The 20,559-nt window shown below is 42.0% G+C and overlaps 1 protein-coding gene across 1 annotated transcript in view; it reads right to left on the reverse strand.

Moving 5' to 3' along the window:
- The window catches only part of LOC145408967 (fat-like cadherin-related tumor suppressor homolog), a 335,831-nt gene that overhangs the window by 100,797 nt on the left and 214,475 nt on the right, over window positions 1–20,559 (reverse strand). Inside the window, exons 9-18 of the mRNA XM_080279544.1 lie at window positions 17,967–18,098; window positions 17,149–17,261; window positions 16,373–16,517; window positions 15,761–15,860; window positions 12,619–13,040; window positions 11,962–12,250; window positions 8,985–9,649; window positions 8,575–8,724; window positions 7,631–7,842; window positions 5,558–5,739 (exon numbers count right to left, since the gene is read on the reverse strand). Of these exons, the coding sequence (XP_080135670.1) occupies window positions 5,558–5,739; window positions 7,631–7,842; window positions 8,575–8,724; window positions 8,985–9,649; window positions 11,962–12,250; window positions 12,619–13,040; window positions 15,761–15,860; window positions 16,373–16,517; window positions 17,149–17,261; window positions 17,967–18,098 (2,410 nt within the window). The remainder of the gene's footprint in view (window positions 1–5,557; window positions 5,740–7,630; window positions 7,843–8,574; window positions 8,725–8,984; window positions 9,650–11,961; window positions 12,251–12,618; window positions 13,041–15,760; window positions 15,861–16,372; window positions 16,518–17,148; window positions 17,262–17,966; window positions 18,099–20,559) is intronic.

Below are 20,559 nucleotides of genomic sequence, written 5' to 3' on the forward strand. Positions count from 1 at the left end.
TTAGCCTGAATCAATTATTTTAATGAATACAACGCAAGGAACTAAAAAGTGAAAGTTTTTTATCTTTTAATAAGTTTCTATTCATTTGTTTTCTCAGTTTACAATTCTGCTCATTTTAATATCTTTTAAATATCAACTTATTTTGCATCATTAATATACACGGGGCTACTGAGGCTTAATGTGCAGAAGAAAGTGCTATGGAAGATCTGTTACGAAATCTTTAAAGTCTCTTAGAATACTACCTTTGGGCATATGACAGTAGTTATGTACGTATTCCTTTTGACAGACTCCTTTATCCGTTGACACACACACACACACACACACACACACACACACACACACACACATAAAGCAGGTATGGGAACACAGGGCAGTATTCTAGGTGGTTTAGGATGCTTCGTACCACCTCTTCCCTAGCGAATTATTTTACCTGCTACATGTAATTTCCTCTCGTATGCTACTATACGCCTATATTTAATATTGTTTTAACACTGATCAAATTTACATTACTAACAAACAACAGGACACTAAAGTACAACAGGGAGAATTGTTCGCTGAGCAAAAGGAGGTACAAATTATCCAAATCCACCTACATTACAACACTAATTTTCAATATACTAAAGCTGTCTCTGTACTCTGAGTGTCTGGATTACAGCACTGTTCTTAAGCTTCACAATATTAATGGCGAAGCTTAATGTTTTCGTATTATTATTATTTTGCTTTGCACTTCTTTTCTTAGATATTGATGATATTATACAGATAGGTACCCTAGGATTACGCAAGTACTTGTACCAAATATAAATGACCTTGACCTATTTTTGGTGCAAAAACTGCATTTTGAAATTGAAATATCTCAGAAACTAACTGAGATACAGCTATTTAGTTTAAAATTCCAAGCTAAAAAAATATGCTGAGAATTTTGGCAGAAAATTTAGCCATTTAGCCTAGTGGAAAGTACCTAATTCAAATCTGCTCAGTGTTTTCTTTGTCGCACGTTTTAGAGAAAACCACAAAAGCTGTAAAGCTGTAACTTTACAGAAATATAGTTGTGCTCCCTCTTATTATCTGAAAGGAATATGGCTACGGCTAAGCATACAGTCAGCCATTTATTGAGGCAAATGTAAAATGTACCAATGCGTTCCTCCACACCTTTGTCTTCAGATCTTTGTGGCACTTTCCACTAGGCCAAATGGCAAAATGTTCAGCCAAAATTCTCAGTAAACTATTTTATCACAGGATTCTCAACCAAATTACTGTATCCCAATTAGTTTCTGAGATATTTCAATTTCAAATATGAAATTTTTGCACCAAAAATGAGTATATGATCTTCAAAAACAGCCCAAAGTCATTTATATTTGGCACAAGTACTTGGGTTACCCTAGGGTACCTTCCTGTACTGTATCATCAAGAGCTAAGAAAAAAAGTGCAAAGAAAAATAATAACACTTACCAAAACACTAAGCCTCGCCAATTATATGGTGAAACTTAATTAGCAGTAATAGTAGTGGTAGTAGTAGTAGTACACTCCTATGTACGATTATGTGCTCTCATGGGCTGAATCTGACTTTGAGCGCCTTAACCCACTAATCCGCCAGGCATCCATTATTGGCTCTATGCTTACCCTCCACCCCTCCCCCCCCACACACACACCGTCGAAAATGGTTTTCTTGAGTGCAGGAACCCATTTGGTTTGTCAATGAAGACACATGAAATTGTGTGAGTGGATGAAGGACGACCCCACCTACCTGTACCCTTGCCATTTCAACACATACCATACCCAATCTTACCTTATCCACACCTCCCACACATAATAATTATATTATATACACACCTGCCACACCCACTCATATTACATTTGCTACACTCACTCATATCATATCCACACCTGCTACACCCAATCATAGCATATCCACCTCTGCCACACCCACTCATATCATATACACACCTGTCACTCATATCACATACACATCTCCCACACCAAATCATATCATGTCCACACCTGTCACACCCAGTCAAACACATCCACACCTGCCACACACCCCGGTCATATCATACCTAGGCTACACCCGCCATATCCATCCATACAATATTCACACCTGCCACACCTAATCATATCACCACACCTGCCACACCCAATCATATCGTATACTCACCTGCTAAATCCAGTCGTATCGCATACACCCCTGCCACACCCAGTCATATATACTCACACCTGCCACACCCACACCTCATAATCACACCTACCCTACACCATCCACCACACCCTACAATAATCCCTCTCATAAACCACGTTATGCCCTCGCGTGTGCTGTTCAAACATAAAGGGTGGTCCGTAATGTGTGCCACCTTATTTTGTATAATATGAGGAAGGTTCAGTCTGCTGGCGTGAGAAGCAGACATTCTGGCTGCTCATTGCAAATGCTAATTAACCATGCATTCCATGGACGTAAAGAAACAGACACTATAAACAATGAAAAGGGTTATGGGAAGGATAGGAGGCCAGAGGACAAACATATGTAATGCTGATTAAGCCTTCTCGCAACGCACGAAAACTGAGATGCATAGGAGCTTGAAATTATTATCTTCCTAAACCCTCTCATGGTCTGGAAAACTCTAGAATTTTCCTCCAATTAACGCCTGGATTTTTTTTTTTTTTTTTTTTTTTCAGGTAAGAGTGAGCCATACGATCATGAGTGTTAAAGCGACCTATGCAGAAATACATGGACGAAACTCCTCCTAAGTTAATTAGAATACGATCTGTAACACTACTACAACTGTTAATGTTATGGGTCCAGGCTCATTCTAAGCGCGAAATGTGAACTGCAGGCTAAAGTTGCCCGTTTCGTGCACTCTTCCATCCTCTTTCCGGAGAAAAGGGAGGAAGGGAAATGTGGGAAATCTGTAAAAAGGGGTAGCTTGACTACTAGGTTATGTCAATGCCACTGCGTGTAGGGATCTCTCTCGAGCAACAATACAACTGGCTTAATGTACGGAAACGGTCTTAGTGTCCACCCACTCCACAACGCTGGAACCGTGTTAATGAGTAAACAAAGCGTCGTGATGGAAACGGCAAACAGCATCACGCAATTGTATAACTGAACGCGTGATTTTATTTTTTTTTACATACACGCTCATGTTTTCAATTATAGTGGCTGCTTTGACCGTTTCAGTCCGATGAAGCATGTCTTATTTAATTTTTGGTGCCTCCAGACGACTGCGTTCGATATCGGAAAAATCTCTTGTACTAAAGAACTTATTGGTTGTATCTAGCACCCCCAAGTTTGAAAAGTCTCCAGCCCAAACCACTCCTAAAGCCACGCTGTACAACTGTCTCCACTTCAAAGTACTACAGGAGGTGGCGTGTCAGAGAATTTTTGTCTCACTAGTGCATTTGTTTCCGTCTCACGCTGTGTTGTAACAATCTCGTTATAGTAATCAGACACAGTAAATGCAAGACGTAAAGAAGTACACTGGTGTCACACAAGACCCCCAACACATCACCCTTGTAGTACTTCGAAGTGGAGGCGACTGTACTGTATGTAACTCACCATATATTCCGGTGCATTCCTAACCTTCTCTAGCATTGTTGTTCTAAATACTCGTACCTTTCGAGCAACCCTCTGTAGCCATATATTGTGGTATGGTATTTTTTCCACTTACATCAATCGCCTTTGTTTCTGTACCAAGCATAATCATTCTCTTCCTCCACTTGACTGGTACAATGGCAGTCATCCAATCTTTCTTACATATTTCCAGCTAACACTTCTATGGCCTCTTTTTACTCTTAATTATCTCTATATACAACTCATCCACACCTGATACCTTCCTATTTTTCAGTCTCTACACAGTATTCCTCACTTCTATCAATGTCACATTTTCGGCACCAAATAATTAATTAATGTATAGATTGCAGTTGGATGAGAAGCTTGTGGTTAATTTTTACTTTTAATACTTGAGTACTTTGTGCACAAGATACTCTAGCACTTTTACTTGAGCACATTCGCTTCATGATACTTTTACTTCGACTTACGAAAACAATTGTAAATATAATAATACTCTCGCTTAAGTACCGAAGTTAGGTACTTTTAATAACTGTGCTTTTCAGTCTAACAATAAGGAAACTCTTAAATGAAACAGATATGCAGTTTCTTCCTCTGCATTCCGAGAAAGTATGGAAACTGCGTACCCAACCCTGAAATATGCTTCCTCATTTGAAATAAATACAAAATACTATTACTACTACTACTACTACTACAGCTGCTGCTACTACTACTAGTAATTGTAGTAGTAGTAGTAGCAGTTATAGTAGTAGTGGTGGTGGTAGCAGCAGCAGCAGTAGTAGCACAGGAGTAGTTGCAGTCAGCGGATGGGAGCCCATTCTACAACGTACTAAAATATCAAAATGATACCTGCCCTTTCCTTTTTTTTATATCATGTATAAGATGTGGGGGGGGGGGTGACCTACCAAAAAATACTAGCGGGAATTTTATATAGTGGAAAACATTATCAAGGAACCAGAGGAAGTGACTTAGGAAGTTTCGTTGAAATCCATGTCCTCACTTTTCCCTACTTCTCATCACTTATTTTTTATTTTTTTAAAGACTGAACCCCCCCTCCCCCCAAGAATCATGGTGGGGGGGGGTGTCACGTTCCACAAATATTGCAGGAAGGATGAGAGCCCATTGTATAATATTTACTAAAAATATCAAAGACATATCAACCCTCATTTCACTACTTCTGAGAATTAGTTATTTGGTGAAGGGGGACTGGTTTGCCCTAAAAATCATGGTTGGAAGATTGTATACAGTGGAAGACCTTCGGAGTAACCAGACAAACTCACCAGGGAAGTTTCATTCAAATCCACACACACACACACACACACACACACAAACAGGCTGAATCTCGCGCCACGGTGTAGGAAGAGTTACCGAAAATGATACCATCTTGCTTCGCAGCGTTTTGTTTTGAAAGTATCTTGGGCTCTGGAGTTGGCATTACTGGATTTTAAAAGTCTTTGTTTATTGTATCGTAATTTATCGAACTGAAGCAAGAAGTTGATACTCTGCAATTATTGGTGTAGGTGTTGCAAAAGTAAGGGCCGAGTAGTCAAACAGAATACGAAAGAGAGAGAGAGAGAGAGAGAGAGAGAGAGGTCTAGTTCTTTCACCTTAACTTGGGCCTAATTTTCGCCTATTTTGCAGCATATTTAATTTCTAATAATAGTAGAATTGGAAACTATTACTCCTCTACATCATTCTATAGCACTTCCTTGTGGCTAGCATCATATTTTTATATTAATGAATTGCTATGGCTCAGCAATCAAGTGGTAAACGGCAATTTTGGAAAAAGCTAAAGTAAAAAAAGTATAGCATTATCGTCTACTGTTAATCTCTTGTTACAGGTATAATTTCAAGACAGACAGACGGCAGAGTTAGGGAAAGTTAATGTGAAAAGTGTAGAGTGGCACATTTTAGTGTTAATCTCTTGTTACAGGTCAACATTCACGATTAGGAGGTGACACAGCCAAGTTGCAGTGAACAGAGAATAGTGTATCTTACCTGTGACGAGGTCGATGGAGAAGAGGTGCTGGGTGCTGCCGTCCACGATGGTGTACATGATGGGTTCTCCCGATGGACTTGCGGCCTCGATTCCCACCACGGGGGTCCCCTCGGGCGCGTCCTCACCCACCGATGTTTCGTACCGAGCAGCACTGAATATCGGGCCCTCAGCTGACACCACCCTGAGAAGATAATGCAATACAGCTGACAGCACCGTGACACCATGATAAGGATGACACCACCCTGACACCATAATGCAATACAGCTGACAGCACCGTGACACCATAATGCAATACAGATGACACCACCCTGACACCATAATGCAATACAGCTGACAGCACCGTGACACCATAATGCAATACAGATGACACCACCCTGACACCATAATGAAATACAGCTGACACCACCCTGATACCATAATGCAATACAGCTGACACCACCCTGATACCATAAGGCAATACTACTGACACCACCCTGACAAAATAATCATATGAAACTCAGGGCCATATTTATACACTCTCCTAAGTGTATGTTGTATGGATGATTATTTATATAGGTGAAGATATACAGGGTACCTTTATCTTTCCCTCTACATCTACTAAACACTTCATGATCATATTAGAGTGAATATTTGTTACAAAATGCGAAAGACAAAAAGATATGTAAATAGTTGACTGCTATGAAGACTTATCTCAAAAGTTAAAAATTCTTTATAAAAACGACCCTAAGTGTGAGCCCCAACAGAGAGAGCTAATTACACAGACTGTAAGCCACAAAGTGTTCCAGCGGGTCACTTAATGAGCCAGTAAGTAATTACTGACCAAGGATAATTAACAAATTTTTTTGAACGCCTGAGAACTCTATATTCACAATGTCAAACGCCTGAGAACTCTATATTCACAATGTCGTTAAGAAGGGTATTACAGTATTTAGTGACGGCATAAAACATCTACTGTAGAATAATGTGATGTATAACAATAGAAATGACCCGATTATTTATAGAGGGTTAATGGCACCTAATACCCTTGATGTTTTTTCCTCTTTCTTTCTCGCTCCTACCTCCTTTACTTCCCTTTCCTTCGCTTCCCTTGTCCCCTCTCCCCATCACCTAATCATAGCTTCAGCCTAAGAGATAAGAGGAGACTAGGGGTTAATAGTATTTTATCTCTTCCTTGTTCCTTTCGAGTTCTCTTTTTCTCTTTCCCTTTTCCTCCCTCCCTCTGTTTCCTTCCTTCATTTGCTTTCCTTCTCCCTTTCATCTTATCATAACCTAAGCCTGAGAGCTAAGAGGAGGCTGTAAGGGTTAACTGCACCCCATTTCCACCCCGTTCCTTCCTCATCCTTCCTGATCCCTGTTCCTTCTCTGTTCCTTCCCTATGAGCTTTCCTTCTTTCTTCCCTTCTGGCATGTTCACAGTACTTCATATATATTACTCTTTGTATTCTCGTTATACCTGTTTTAATTCATGTTTCGTTCCATCATTTGTTGGATTCTGATTTCACATGGGGTGCTCTGGTGGTGGTTTATATATTTCTCTTCTTACATTTGTTTACTTTGCAGGTGTATGATTAACACTGATAATTATACGCTGAGCCCTGCACTGAGACGTTTACTTCTCCTACCTGATGGCAGAATACACAAGCTACTACATCTCCCCTCTCCTTTCCGACCCCACCTCATCATAACGGGACTGGGAGCTAAGAGGAGACTGTAAGGGTTAACTATACCTCATTTCCTCACTGTTCTTTCTTCCTTCTTGATCCCTGTTCCTTTCCTCTCCTCCTCATTCACTTTCCATCCTTGTTCCCTGTACCTTCCCTGCCCCTTCCTCATTCACTTCCCTTCCTTTGTTCCCACTTCCATCCTTTTCCTTCATGATCCCAGCCCTTTTCCTGTTCCCTTCTCATTCCTTTCCTTCCTCTGTTCCCTGTTGCTTCATGATCCCTCTTCTTCCCTCATTTACCTTGCTTTCTTTGTTCCCTGTTCCTTCCTTTTCCTTCCTGATCCCAGTTTGCTGCCTGTTTCTTCATTTTCTTCCTTCCTAACTTCCCTTCCCTTTCCTTTCACTCTCACCTGATCATAACGTGAGCCTGGGAGCTAAGAGGAGGCTGTCCACCATCATACGCTGCCACGGTGAGGCTGTACGTCTTACCAGCCACCATCAGCGCCTGCTTCAGTGAGATCTCGCCAGTTTTCTTGTTGACGGAGAACAATTCGCCGCTCCCCCTCACCAACTCGTACCGCACGCTGCCGAAGTTGCCTGCGTCCACGTCAACCGCACGCACCTGTGGGGTAGGATGTGACGCTGGTATACGATCACTATAGTTCTTTTACCTTAATCCGCCTAGATTTTCTCCGCTTTGCACCTTATTCACGTATTCCAGTGGCGGAAAAAGACAATGCTACAGCCCTACATCCTTTCCATACCACTTCCTCTTGGTTTGTGTCGGCTTCTATGGTTAATCTATTTCTCCATCTCCGCATTCAAGACGAGGAGATGGCAAATTTTGGCCTAGACACTCCTACACTTACTCTACAAATTGATTACTCTCTCTCTCTTTCTCTTTCTCTCTAGCTATTTGTACCACCCGCGCTCTTCCATTCCTCAATTCTCTGTCATCATTGGTCTTCATTACTATAGAAATGTTTTTTCTCTTTATTTTTCTCCTAATCTCTCCCACGTCTTTTTTTTTTTTTCTACATACTAACTGCTTAGCCCTCTCTTGGTCACATTAACTAGTGTTCAATCCTTGCAAAAGGCAGACTGTGATTTTTTTTTTTTTTCAGTCACACGAGATTGAAAGGTAATACAAGTACCATTATTCCCCTTATTATTGGGACAACACTATTATTCTATTCCATCTAACACCAGACGATTTCATTCAGCTGATATTCACAGGAGACTGAGAAAGGTATTGTAGCAAATGGTGGCTCTCTCAACTCCATAGGTAGGCATAGTACATACTAGTAGGCATAGTACTACTGCCACTTTTACTACTACTACTACTACTTCTTACTCTGATAATGACGTGTCCCCTGGTTGCAGTTGTGGGCACCAGGGCGAGGTAGGGCTGGTTCACAAACACGGGCTCGTTGTCGTTCACGTCCTTCACCGCCACGTGAACCAACACATGCGCTACGTTGTCTGCATCCTCCTCCTCCCGCGCCTGCCACATTGCACAAAGTAACTGGTTTATTTACATCAAGATCTTTATACACATTTTCGTGTAATTAAAATAATATGCTATATTTTTTGAGAAGAAAGTAAATTTGCTCCATGAGATAACCAATAATGTACAGAAGCAAAGACTGTGCTCACTACTCTCTTTATTTCATCAGATACTGGGCTGGTTCCTATAAATGAGGTGATGTGAGCAAAATATATTAGCCTCGAAAGGAAGCAAAATTACCATTAACTGTTACCCACCTGCACCACCAAAGTGTAGTGGTCCTGAGCCTCACGGTCGAAGGGTCTACCTGTGGTTTTGATAACGCCGCCTGTTGGGTGAATAACGAACAGGCTGCTGGGGTTGAGGAGGGTGTAGTGGACGTGGTGGTTGAGTGGCTGACCCTTCACGCCAAGAACCACAACGTTCATCTCCTTAGTCGTATTCTCCTGTACACTGGCAAAGTATTTGTCCTTGGTGAACATTATGGTAGACAGCGGGTCATCTTGAACGGATATTTGCACCGTAGCTGTGGTGGATGATGACCAATCGGTAGCCTGCATCGTCAGATTGTAGTGAGACTTCAAGTCCAGCTGATCGCGCACTGTGACACACTTGCTCTCAGGGTCAAAACCAAACCTTTTCTTGTCATCCCCGGCGATGATGGAGTAGGTGAGTTGATGGGAAACCTCGTCGCGGGCTGGACAGATAACTCTAACTCCAGGAAAAGTAGGTAAATAAAGGGTGGCATTGAAGTGTGTCTGAAGGAAGGCTTCCGGGGCTGACTTCACGTTCTTCACGCTGACGACGACGGTGGCGGGGGCGACACATTCACGCTTCGGGTCCCCACCATCGCTTGCCCACACGCTGAACTCAATATCTTCCCCAGCCACTTCCTCCAGATCACCAGACACGCGTACTGCTCCTGTTGGGGGAGATCTGGGGTGAAATTCTGAAACATCTGCTGTAGATTCCCTCTCTTAATTTAGGTCTGTTTTTCCAGGAAGAACTTGAGACATGGGGGAGATTCTACTCGTTCAAATCCTTGTCTTTCCTGCAGGAAACATACAGGGTGGTCCGTACACAGCACTTCAATAGAAATTCATCTGATAGCATCTTATCTGCTGTGGGGACGTCTCATTCTGCTGGTGTGGGTGTGGCAGTGGGAGTAGGAAATGAGTAAATGATGCACGGTAGACATTGGTAACACTGACTGAATCGTCTCGGCAACACACGGGAAATCATCCGGAGTGGAAGAGGAGTGTTAAAGAGGGATCATCCAGTATATAACTTGTTTTTAAATAACAGAACAGAGGCAGGAAAAACAAATGTTAAAAAGAAATTAATCCATACACCAGACTACAGGTGTCCTCCATTCATTAAAAAAAAATCTTTAACAGTTGGACCTGAACAGCCGTAGGTTGAAGTTTGGGGGGAAACAACTCTGGGGAAGCGAGTTCCAAAGAGATGCAGTTCGGTGAATAAACGAATTATGATAAGCAGAAGTTCTGCAATATGGCAGTGTGACAGTCCAGCCACGAGTGCTACCAGATACCTGTGTAGAGCGGGGGAAGACATGGAAAGGTGGCACAATGAATGCAACTTCGTCTAACATTTGCCATAAAAGTATCTGTTAATACAAGGGAGGCAATATTCCTTCATACTTGTAGGGGAGGTAGTTCATTTGTAACAGCAGGGTTATTAACAATTCAAACAGCTTTTTTCTGAATTTTGTCTAGTTGTTTTAGTGCAACCTCTTCACATCCATTCCACAAGGATGAGCAATATTCTGGCTGAGAGAGGACATGACTTCTAAATTATAGTAAGCTGCTCATCAGTAAAGAAGTTACGGACTCTATACAATAACCCAAGTTTCTCTGATGCGGTTTTAGCAAGTGATCTGACATGAAAGTTCCAGCTGAGGGCATTGTTAAGTGCAACACCGAGAATTTCAATATTTTTAGAGATAGGAATATCAGATGCACTGAAGGTAAGATAGGAATCAGGCAACATCTGTCTATTAGTAAACTGTATATATTTGGTTTTCCTTGCATTAAATGAGACAGTGTTATTTTGTTCCCAATTATTGATCATAGATATGTCTTGATTTATGGAGATTGCTGTACTGAATTGTGAGTTTGAGATAATAAACTTTGTGAATGGGAGTTAAGTGTGAATGAACTGTGAAGTGTTGAGTCATCCGCATATGAATGAATGGGATTATGGGTGACAGATAAGAGATTATTATTTCATATGAATTCGGAATATGGCTGGAGTCAGAACTCATCCTTATGGCATGTCAGCATAAATCGAGTGGAAACTGGAATATACATCATCGACTTTCATCTTTCTGTCACTAAGATATGAGGAAATCAGAGGAACAAAAGATGACAGGCCATAATTTGGATAGCCCGGAACGGTGCCATACTCTTTCAAAAGCTTTAAATAAGTTTCCTGTAGTAACTGAGATCTTTTTTGTAAAATTAATTCGAGACATGGGAAGATTTTGCACTCGTCTTTCTTTGTTCATCCTGTAAAATTATGGTTATGACCTGGAATTTATTGTAATCTTGTTTGCGAATCCAAACCCAAGTTAGTCTGGGTTAAGTAATTTTAGGCTGGGTACGATTTTAGGTAAGTTTCTTTAGATCTGGTTAGATTAGGTTAACTAAGGCAAGGCTAAATTAGGTTATTTAAGGCAGACAGGTTACGTCTTGTAAAGTCTGGATAAATCTGGTTAAGTCAGGTGGGCTGGGTTGGGTTATGTTATTGTACATAAGGTTACATTAAGTTACGTTACCAATCCTTACGCCAGGTGAGGTTTGAAGGTTTGGTTATGGTGAGAAGGTAGGTATTTATTAAGTCTGGTTAAGTTGGGTAGCTCTTCTTGTTAGGCTAAGTTTACTTGCGTTAGGCTCAGTTAAGCAGGTAGGTAGGTAGGTATTTAGGCAGGTAGGTAAGTAGGGAGTGAGGAAGGCCAACAGACATCACTGTACTGTATATGTATACTGACTGACAGGTTAATAGATAGTTAGGTAGGTAGATAGCGATGTCGATAGACTTTTACTTCGAATCAGAATAATGAAACTTCCTCAGATCTCTTAAGGGAGACGGGCAATCTGAACTCCGACGGGTAATCAGTGAATGAAGCCCAACTCTCTCTCTCTCTCTCTCCACACACACACACACACACACACACACACACACACACACACACACACACACACACTTGCTTACCGGTGAACTGGTCGATGGTGAAGTACTTGCTGATATGGTTCTCCACAATGCTGTAGGTGACCCGTCCATTATAGCCCTGATCTCTGTCGTTGGCAGTGAGGGTGAGAGGGACGGGGTGGCGGATAGTGGTGTAAGAATGGCTACGTACGACGGGGCTACCCATGACAAGGCTACCTGGCGCCGCAGTAGCCAGCACAACGCCGTGGTAAGTAAGGCGCTCCCACTCTGGCCACCAATCGTTCTCATCCAGCACAGTCACACCAAGCCACGTCGTCCGTTGTAATCCGGCCTGTACGGTATGGCAAATGCAAGAGCCACTGAAGATATATGTATATTTTATATATATAGATATATATATATATATATATATATATATATATATATATATATATATATATATATATATATATATATATAAAGAGAGAGAGAGAGAGAGAGAGAGAGAGAGCAGATGATGGTAAAATGAAGTTCAGATTGGAGAATCAGTCTAACTGAGAAACAAGATGACCCATTCTTACCTCACAGCTAAAGCTTATCAAATTTCTTACAGCCACTTCTCAGTAATTAAACTGTTGCAGTGTCCCTGTTCCGTCAGGTGAAAATAAATCGACTACAGCTTATAAAAGGTAAGGATGGTGAATGACAAGTGCCTCTTACCAGGCTAGTTGCGGTGAGACTAAGGTTGTACCAGGCGCAGGTCTCGTAGTCCAGGCGGCGGGCCAGAGTAACCACCCCTGATGCGGGACTGACGGCAAACACGTTGGAAGCATCTCCCCCAGTGAGGGCGTAATGGAGGGGGGAGGTGGAGTGCGCAGACAACCGAACCACAGCCGTACCAACACCAGCCCACTCGCTGACCTCCACCACCTTCCCCAGGCTCGTGCTAGGCCATACCGGAGGGGCTCCCTGCCAGGATGTGACAAGGATAGTGACCGGAATAGAGGCAGCACGGGCCACTCTAGCATGGTCCGTGGCCCGCACCAGCAGCAGGAACTCACTAGGCTCAGGTCCGGCTAAGGCACGTGTTAGGCTGATGATACCCAATGCAGAGTCCATGCTGAAAGTCCCCCCAGCATTGCCTGTTGAGGGAGGAAGAAGAAATAGGTAAAAACAGAACAGTAACAATCAATCCCCTGTTAACCCCTTCGAAGTGTAGGAGACCCAGGCAAGGCTACGTTTTTCCACTACATTTAAGGGTAGATGACCAGCCTATTCCCCCCAGCATTACTGAGTGATCGTAAAACCCCCAGTCATTTCCTCCAGTCACCTATTGAGAACCAAACCTACTCTGTACAAGATCGTCTGTCTGATTGGCATGTTTTAACCACTAGACCACTAGGTTTAGGACTGATTAGGTACCATATTCTAATTGGCATAGATGGCATCGTGGTACCTCTTCCACTGCGATTTATTTTGCTTATTATGCTTCAACATTAGCTTTTATATTTTTAATATCAACACTGCAACATTAATGTGCATAAAGTTACTGAAGTGTCATGTGCAGAACAAATTTCTTTGGAGCATACGAGACTTTGAAAGCCTAATTTTTGCGACTGATTTTGTATTTAATTCCCCAACATTGTCCTGAAAGCTATTTATACTCATATAGTTTTACTGTCGACAATGCTTGCATCAACAGTTTACAACAGGATACCGAGGTGAAATGCCCAATTCACTAGCTATGGATGAAATGCTACGAAATTTTCCAAGTGACAACACAAGAAGGTGTACAGCTCAAAATACCTAGCTGTGAATGAAGTGTTACAAAATTTCTCAAGCAACCTAGAAGACCACCCTAATACCTATCGATGCACGAGGGTAATTAATTCTCATAATCAGAAGGAAAAACCAGGGAGGAATAGAATTCACACTGCACTCATATATACCGTACAATGTGTGTGTCCTAAGTGGCCTGAAAATCCCTAACCCATTTCAGTTCGGTTGACAGTCAGCTGTAGTCAGATTGGAGGGTCAACCTGACTGGTAGGCAACGAGTCTCACTCCTGTTTCATAGGAAAGGCTTATAGAATTTCATGCAACACGACTTTATCTTCAAGTTGTGAAAGTCGCCCAGTTAGGTCGTAGGAAAGCATATCCACTACAAAAACCAAGGAAACTCAATCCTACCTCATAACTGAGGCTCAGAATTTCATGTAATCAAGAATTAATATTCGAGTTGTACCAGTGGTTAATTTCCTTCGGATAAATACAAATCGACTCAAGTAACCAAAGAGATTTGTTCCAGCCTCATATAAAAAGGCTCATCGAACTCAAGTTGTGCGAGGTGGCCCATTTGTGTGAGCTAAAAACAAATTGACAACAGCATAATTCATTCTGTCATGATACATGATTTATTCCCAAATTTCAGTGAGAAGCTCCTGAGTAGCGCGTAAGATAGTAAAAATCACTGCTTGCATTATCAACATCAAAATATCCTACAATTAAAAAATAGTTCTTAAATAAATGGAAAAAAAGAAATACAGTATAAGACATAGCTTAAACTGTTAATGACTCAGTATAATATCAAAAAACATGTTTATCGTTATAGGCAAGTTGATACACACAGACAGACAGACAGACAGACACACACACACACACACACACACACACACACACACACACACACAGCACACACACAGATTTTCATTCCTCTGCAGTATCTTTCAGATAGCTCAACAGCAGAACAAACTTCCCCACAGACCTATATGTTTCATACAGCACTTTTTCGAGACTAGCACCATATTCCAGTGTTTATCTGTTGTTACAGCTAAGCATTCAAAATGCAGAAATGGCAATTTTAGGTCCAGTTAAGTGAAAAAGTGCATAGTTGGAGTTTGTAAGCATTCATATCAGCAGTCAGCGTTAACTAGTATAACCATATTTATTTCTTGGCCAGTTTCTAGGGACGAGACTTGACGCTCTAGTTACTCAGTATTTACGTCACCCCAAACTTTACCCAGCCAAAGCCTTCCCCAAGAATATCCCTTTATCATCATCATCATGTCTGAGTATATTCTCTGTAGGACAATGTCTTTGCCCACTGTTTTTCCACTCTGACCTATTGGCTGTTTGCCTTTTCCACTCAATCTCTGCGATTCTCAGAATCTCGTCTCACCATCTGGTCCTCCGTCTGCTTCTTCCTCTCACCCCATCTCTGGGTTGCCATTCAGATACCCTGGCTATCCATCTACTATATGTTCTACAGAGGACCTGACCTGCTGACAGCCGTTTATACTTTTTGACTATAGTGATTGCATCCTCTACTTTCACCTGTTCCCTTATCAAGGAAGCTGTGTGTGTGTGTGTGTGTGTGTGTGTGTGTGTGTGTGCGCGTGTGCGTGTGTGTGTGTGTGTGTGTGTATCAACTTGCCTGATTCTCAATCCTTTCACCAAGTTTGGTCCAAATCAGATCAATGCTGTTTTAGTTATCATAGCCACACTGAGACACATGGGTCGAAGTTTGACCTTATCCTGTGACCTTGATCTGATTATTCTCAAAACGTAATTCCGTCGTTCTTGCCTTACCCTCAACATTTCCACCAAATTTGGTCTAAATCAGATAAAAACGGGTTAAGTTGACCTTGTTAAGTCAAACTTTGACCTAGCCCTGACGCGACCTTTGACGTTTTACTCTCAAAAACATTTAACCTATTCTTTGGCTATCCTTCAACCCTTTCACCAGGATTTCTTGAAATCGGATAAAAACTGAGTTATAATCTTCACACACACATACACGTTCTCTCTCTCTCAATAATAATAATAATAATAATGATAATCACAATAATAAACTGATACTCACCCTCAACAATGGAGTACGACAGTCTGCCGTTCTCCGCCTTATCCAAGTCGATGGCCAGGACTCTCGTTACTGCCGTTCCCGCTGCCGCCCCTACGCTCACCTGAACGACCAAAACAAAGACGTTATTTGCACCATCCGGGGTTATTTACACCGCTGGGTTATTTGCACCGCGTGAGTTATTAGCACCGTCCAAGTCATTATCTGTAATTGCTGTGACTTTATGACTGCTAATATGAAAACAAATTAGGCATCTTGAATCATCATCATGAGCTGTGTTGATTATTTAGGACATCACTATACCCCTTCTCCGCGATACTTTTCTGATCATGTGTCCTTATCGTAGTGGTGATCGTGAACCCTAGGAACACGGTGGGTATAAGTGCAAAAGTGGTGACATGTGAAAATAAGAGAAAGCACTTGCATTAGCGGTGATGGCGAGCTCTAGGACGACCGTGAGTGTTAGCGATGAAGTGCTGATGTGTGAAATTGAAGTAAAAAGAAAAAAGTGAGCCGTGATTAACTCTGTCCCGATATTGGATAGGCTACAAGTGCCAAAGTGGTGATGTGAGAGAGAGAGAGAGAGAGAGAGAGAGAGAGAGAGAGTCGTATAACCTTTGCAGTGATGGTGGACTCGAGGAAGGCTGGGTGGTGGTCGTTGGAGTCAGTCACCGTCACCGACACCCTGGCGAAATCGGCATTCTCTCGACGTCCTCGGTCTCGGCAACTAACTGTCAGCTCATGTACGCCACACACCTCCCTGTATGTACACACATATGTATACAATTAGACGCATACATAGAGCCATATTATCAAAACTGAGAAAGCGATGATTGTGGACGAGCCCTAAGTTTTTTTTTTCCTATTGTGTCGAAACATTAATGATAAATATGTCCAACTTTTCTGTATCGTTGCTAACTAAACTCTGAAATATGGGATGCAGTCTAAACACATATATACCCCTTTTACTCTTACTTGGCCAAAATTGCCACCTCTCCATCTTCATTACTGAGTTATAACAATTGATTAACAATAGAATATTACCTCACTCCATCTTTGGGTACGAAACAGGGGTTAGGATGATGATGATGATGATGATGATGATGATGATGATGATGGCAAAGATGATACAGACGATGAGCGCTTTTTCCCTGATACTTCTTACATATTTTCCTTCTTTTCTTTTATGCACGTTCTGACTGTTACCGTGTGCAGCTGGTCTTAATAGTCATGCTCTCTCTCTCTCTCTCTCTCTCTCTCTCTCTTATCCACGTCAATGAGAATATTTACAACTCCCTCCCTCCCTCTCTCTCTTATCTACGTCTAGGAGGTCAATATTTACAACTCATTTACAACACCTCTCTCTCTCTCTCTCTCTCTCTCTCACTCACCTGTCGAGGGGCTGTGCAACGAGAAGATCGCCACTGGATGAGTCAAGAGAGAAGAGGCCATGAGAGGCGAGGGCGTGAGCGTGGTGCAAGGTGAAGTACACAGCAGAAGGCGACTGTAGGGATATTAATATGCTAGTCACGAGGAAGTGCTATGGAAAGGATGTACATTCATAATAACTATAATACTCGTCACTTTAACATGGACTAAAATTCCCATCCACCCAATATGAATTGTAAACTCCAATAGTATATTAATGCTCAGATATGATGCTAGTCACAAAGAAGTGCTATGGAAAGGGTGTAGATTCAGAAATGGTATAACACTCCTGGCACTGAAATCTGGCCTAAAACTAGCATCTCTCATCTTGAATCCGAAATTTAAAAGTTGATTAACACTAAATTAAGATGCTAGTCAAGAAGAAGTGCACTGAAAATGATGTACTTCAGAACAGCTATTATACCCTACTCCTCTTATTATAACTTTACCTTGAATTGCAATTTCTCCATCTTGAACGCTGAAATCTAATAAGAGATTAACACTAGGTTATGATGCTAATTACGATGAGGTGCTATGGAAATGACATAATCCAGAAAAGGTATAACATTCCTGTGATTTAAACTATCTCAAAATTGCCATCTCCCTTCTTGAATCTGAGATCTAACAACAGAATAACAATAGATTATGATGCTAGTCCTGACGCAGTGTTATGCAAAGAATTAAAGCCATAATGTTGTCTTTCAATGGTACTGAGCTACGGGAGATTAGCTGCAAAAGGACGATAATCTGGGACAGGTTAAGGTGAAATGATTGGAGGTACCTGGTCTCTATCGCGGCACTGCAGACTCAATACACTGGTTCCCGGGGCTGCAGCTTCAGTAACACTGGCCTCGTATAGCGGGGCGCTGAACACTGGACGGTGGTCATTGGCGTCCATCACCACAACCACAAGCTGTACAAGAAGATGCGGAGGGTGAATAAAATCGTCTAGTAATGGCAAGAATAAAATGATAGAAATAATATGGACAGTGTTTGCAATAATGACATAAGAGATGATAATGAGATGTAACAAGCAGAATTCATTGCCAAAAAAGAAGTGGTATGTGGTGTCCAATGTCGCCTAGAAGACAGCCCTAAAAATGCAGACAGTATACAATGAAGAATTAAAACAGGATGTACAGAACAGTTTGGCAGGCGACAGCATAAGAAAAGTTTAAGAGCCAACCCACTGAGCCCGAGGACACATTTTTCCTTTTTTTTTCTTGTCATCGCCAGACGATTTGGTTAAGCTTAGGATGGATTTCTCGAACTGGCAGAGGTTGATAATATGGTCTTAATACACGCCTTCAGTCTGAGAGGCCTTTGTTAAGATGAATTAAATCACCTGGTATCAGAAAGAGTAAACTAAAACGACGTCAGCCGGAAACTTAGGTGTGAAGATGTATAGGAAATGCTGTAAAGGGGAGCTGGTAACACAGGGATATTAGAAAGGAAGGGGGGAAGGCATGTAAACTATGTAGAGGTAAATGAAGGAGCAGAAAAGGCCTTAAATCAGGTTATACAAGATGGTCCTTAATTAGCACCACCAGAAACTTATCAGGCTGCATCTTGTGTGTTGTGAGGATGGCTCGGCCTACTGATGGGAGCGCGGGTGTGGCAATGTGAGTATAAAATGAATAATTAATGCAGGAGTGACACTGATAAGGCTGACTGAGCTGTTCCCACAACACACGAAAAATTGCCTTGTCGAGTGGAAGTGGAGCGTTATACATGGACCATCCAGTATATCCCTCAGAGTACTCTTGCTTGCTAATAATGCAAACTATGTCGATATTAAAAAGATATAAATAACGTAATAGGGAATACTGAAGTGTAATATGCAAACTAAAACGCAAAGGAAGAGATACTACCGAGCCTCCAACGCCAGCGAGAATACAACATTGATATATATTCCGTGTTCCTCCCCCCTCGGCCCCACTCGGCAAGGCGTCAGCTAATGTTTTCATAAGAGCAATAGTGATGATTTATGCAGCTGGCATTTGGGACGGGAGGGGAGGGAGGATCGAAGGAGAGAGGGGAAGAAGGGGAACAAGAAGGAGGATGGAGAGAGGGAAGGCGATGGAGGAGGGAGCAGAAGAAGGCAAGGGATAATGAGACAATAAGCTGAGCGAGTGGGAAAGAGAAAATGGATGGAAAAGGTGCAAAAGCAAAGGGGAAGAGAGATAGAAGGAAAAGAATGGGGAGAGGAAGAGGAAAGGCAGGCGGCGTAGGAGGGCGAAGGGGGAAGTGGCTGTGGTAATGAATAGCATCACTGCCAACTGCTGCTGCATCCTGCTCCATTCCACTCTACTCATATCAACACTACTCCATCCCACTCCACCCCACACTCAACTCCACTCCAGTCCACTCCGTTCCACCCCACCTCACAATGTCTATTCCACCACGCTAAGGTCCTTCTTTAAAGCAGCATAGGCCGTTTCGTAGCACCTCTTCTTTAGCGATTTAGTCTGCACAGTACACCTCACATTCTCTTAAGTGTTATTTATAAAGCTTTTGTATCGGTCTGGTTTACATCAATAACATACAAGAAGATATTAAGGTGTACAGAATAAATCGCTAAGATGGAGGTATTACGAAATGGTCAAAGCCACTTACAATACGGGCCTTGATACGAGAGTAAATAAATGCTTCAAAAACATAACACGGATACTGAGGGGTAATATCCAGAATAAATCGCCTAGCAAGAGGTGTTGGGAAATCACTTAAGCCACGTGCAATACGATCCTTAAAATCTCCAGCCCGAGGACTGTATTTTTTGATTAATGTTGCTACTTCCAGACGATTTTATTCAGCTGTAAAGGGACCATTAGTGAGAACCGGTTTAGAAAAAGTCTCAATCAACCCCGTTACAACCCCACGTCTCTTCCAACGCTGAGAAAATCGTCTGAAGATAGAAGGAAAAAAAACTCATTGAACTGAAAGGCTTAAATATCATCATCATCATCATCATCATCATCATCATCATCATCCAGGCCTCCTTTCCCACTTCAAGGTACTATCATCCAGGCCTCCTTTCCCACTTCAAGGTACAGTACGATGAGGTAGGATCCCGACAGACAGAAAAGGGAAAGGAAAAGTAAAAGAAAACGACAGACTGAGCTATAAATGGATAAATACGTGGGTAACTTCACGAAGGTAGGGTTGGGTAGGGTCGACAGAGCCAGAAAAGAAAAAAAATGAGAATGAAAAACTGAGATAATAAAAGAGGATAACTTCACGCCACAGACCTGACGTTGGTGGATGCGAACTGACCTTAGTGGATGGCCTTAGTGGATGCGAACTGACCTTAGTGGATGGCCTTAGTGGATGCGAACTGACCTTAGTGGATGGCCTTAGTGGATGCGAACTGACCT

This window comes from Coenobita brevimanus, chromosome 79, assembly GCF_032717465.1.
Source record: "Coenobita brevimanus isolate Jiangsu-jjx chromosome 79, ASM3271746v2, whole genome shotgun sequence".
In the NCBI taxonomy this organism is placed as follows: domain Eukaryota; kingdom Metazoa; phylum Arthropoda; class Malacostraca; order Decapoda; family Coenobitidae; genus Coenobita; species Coenobita brevimanus.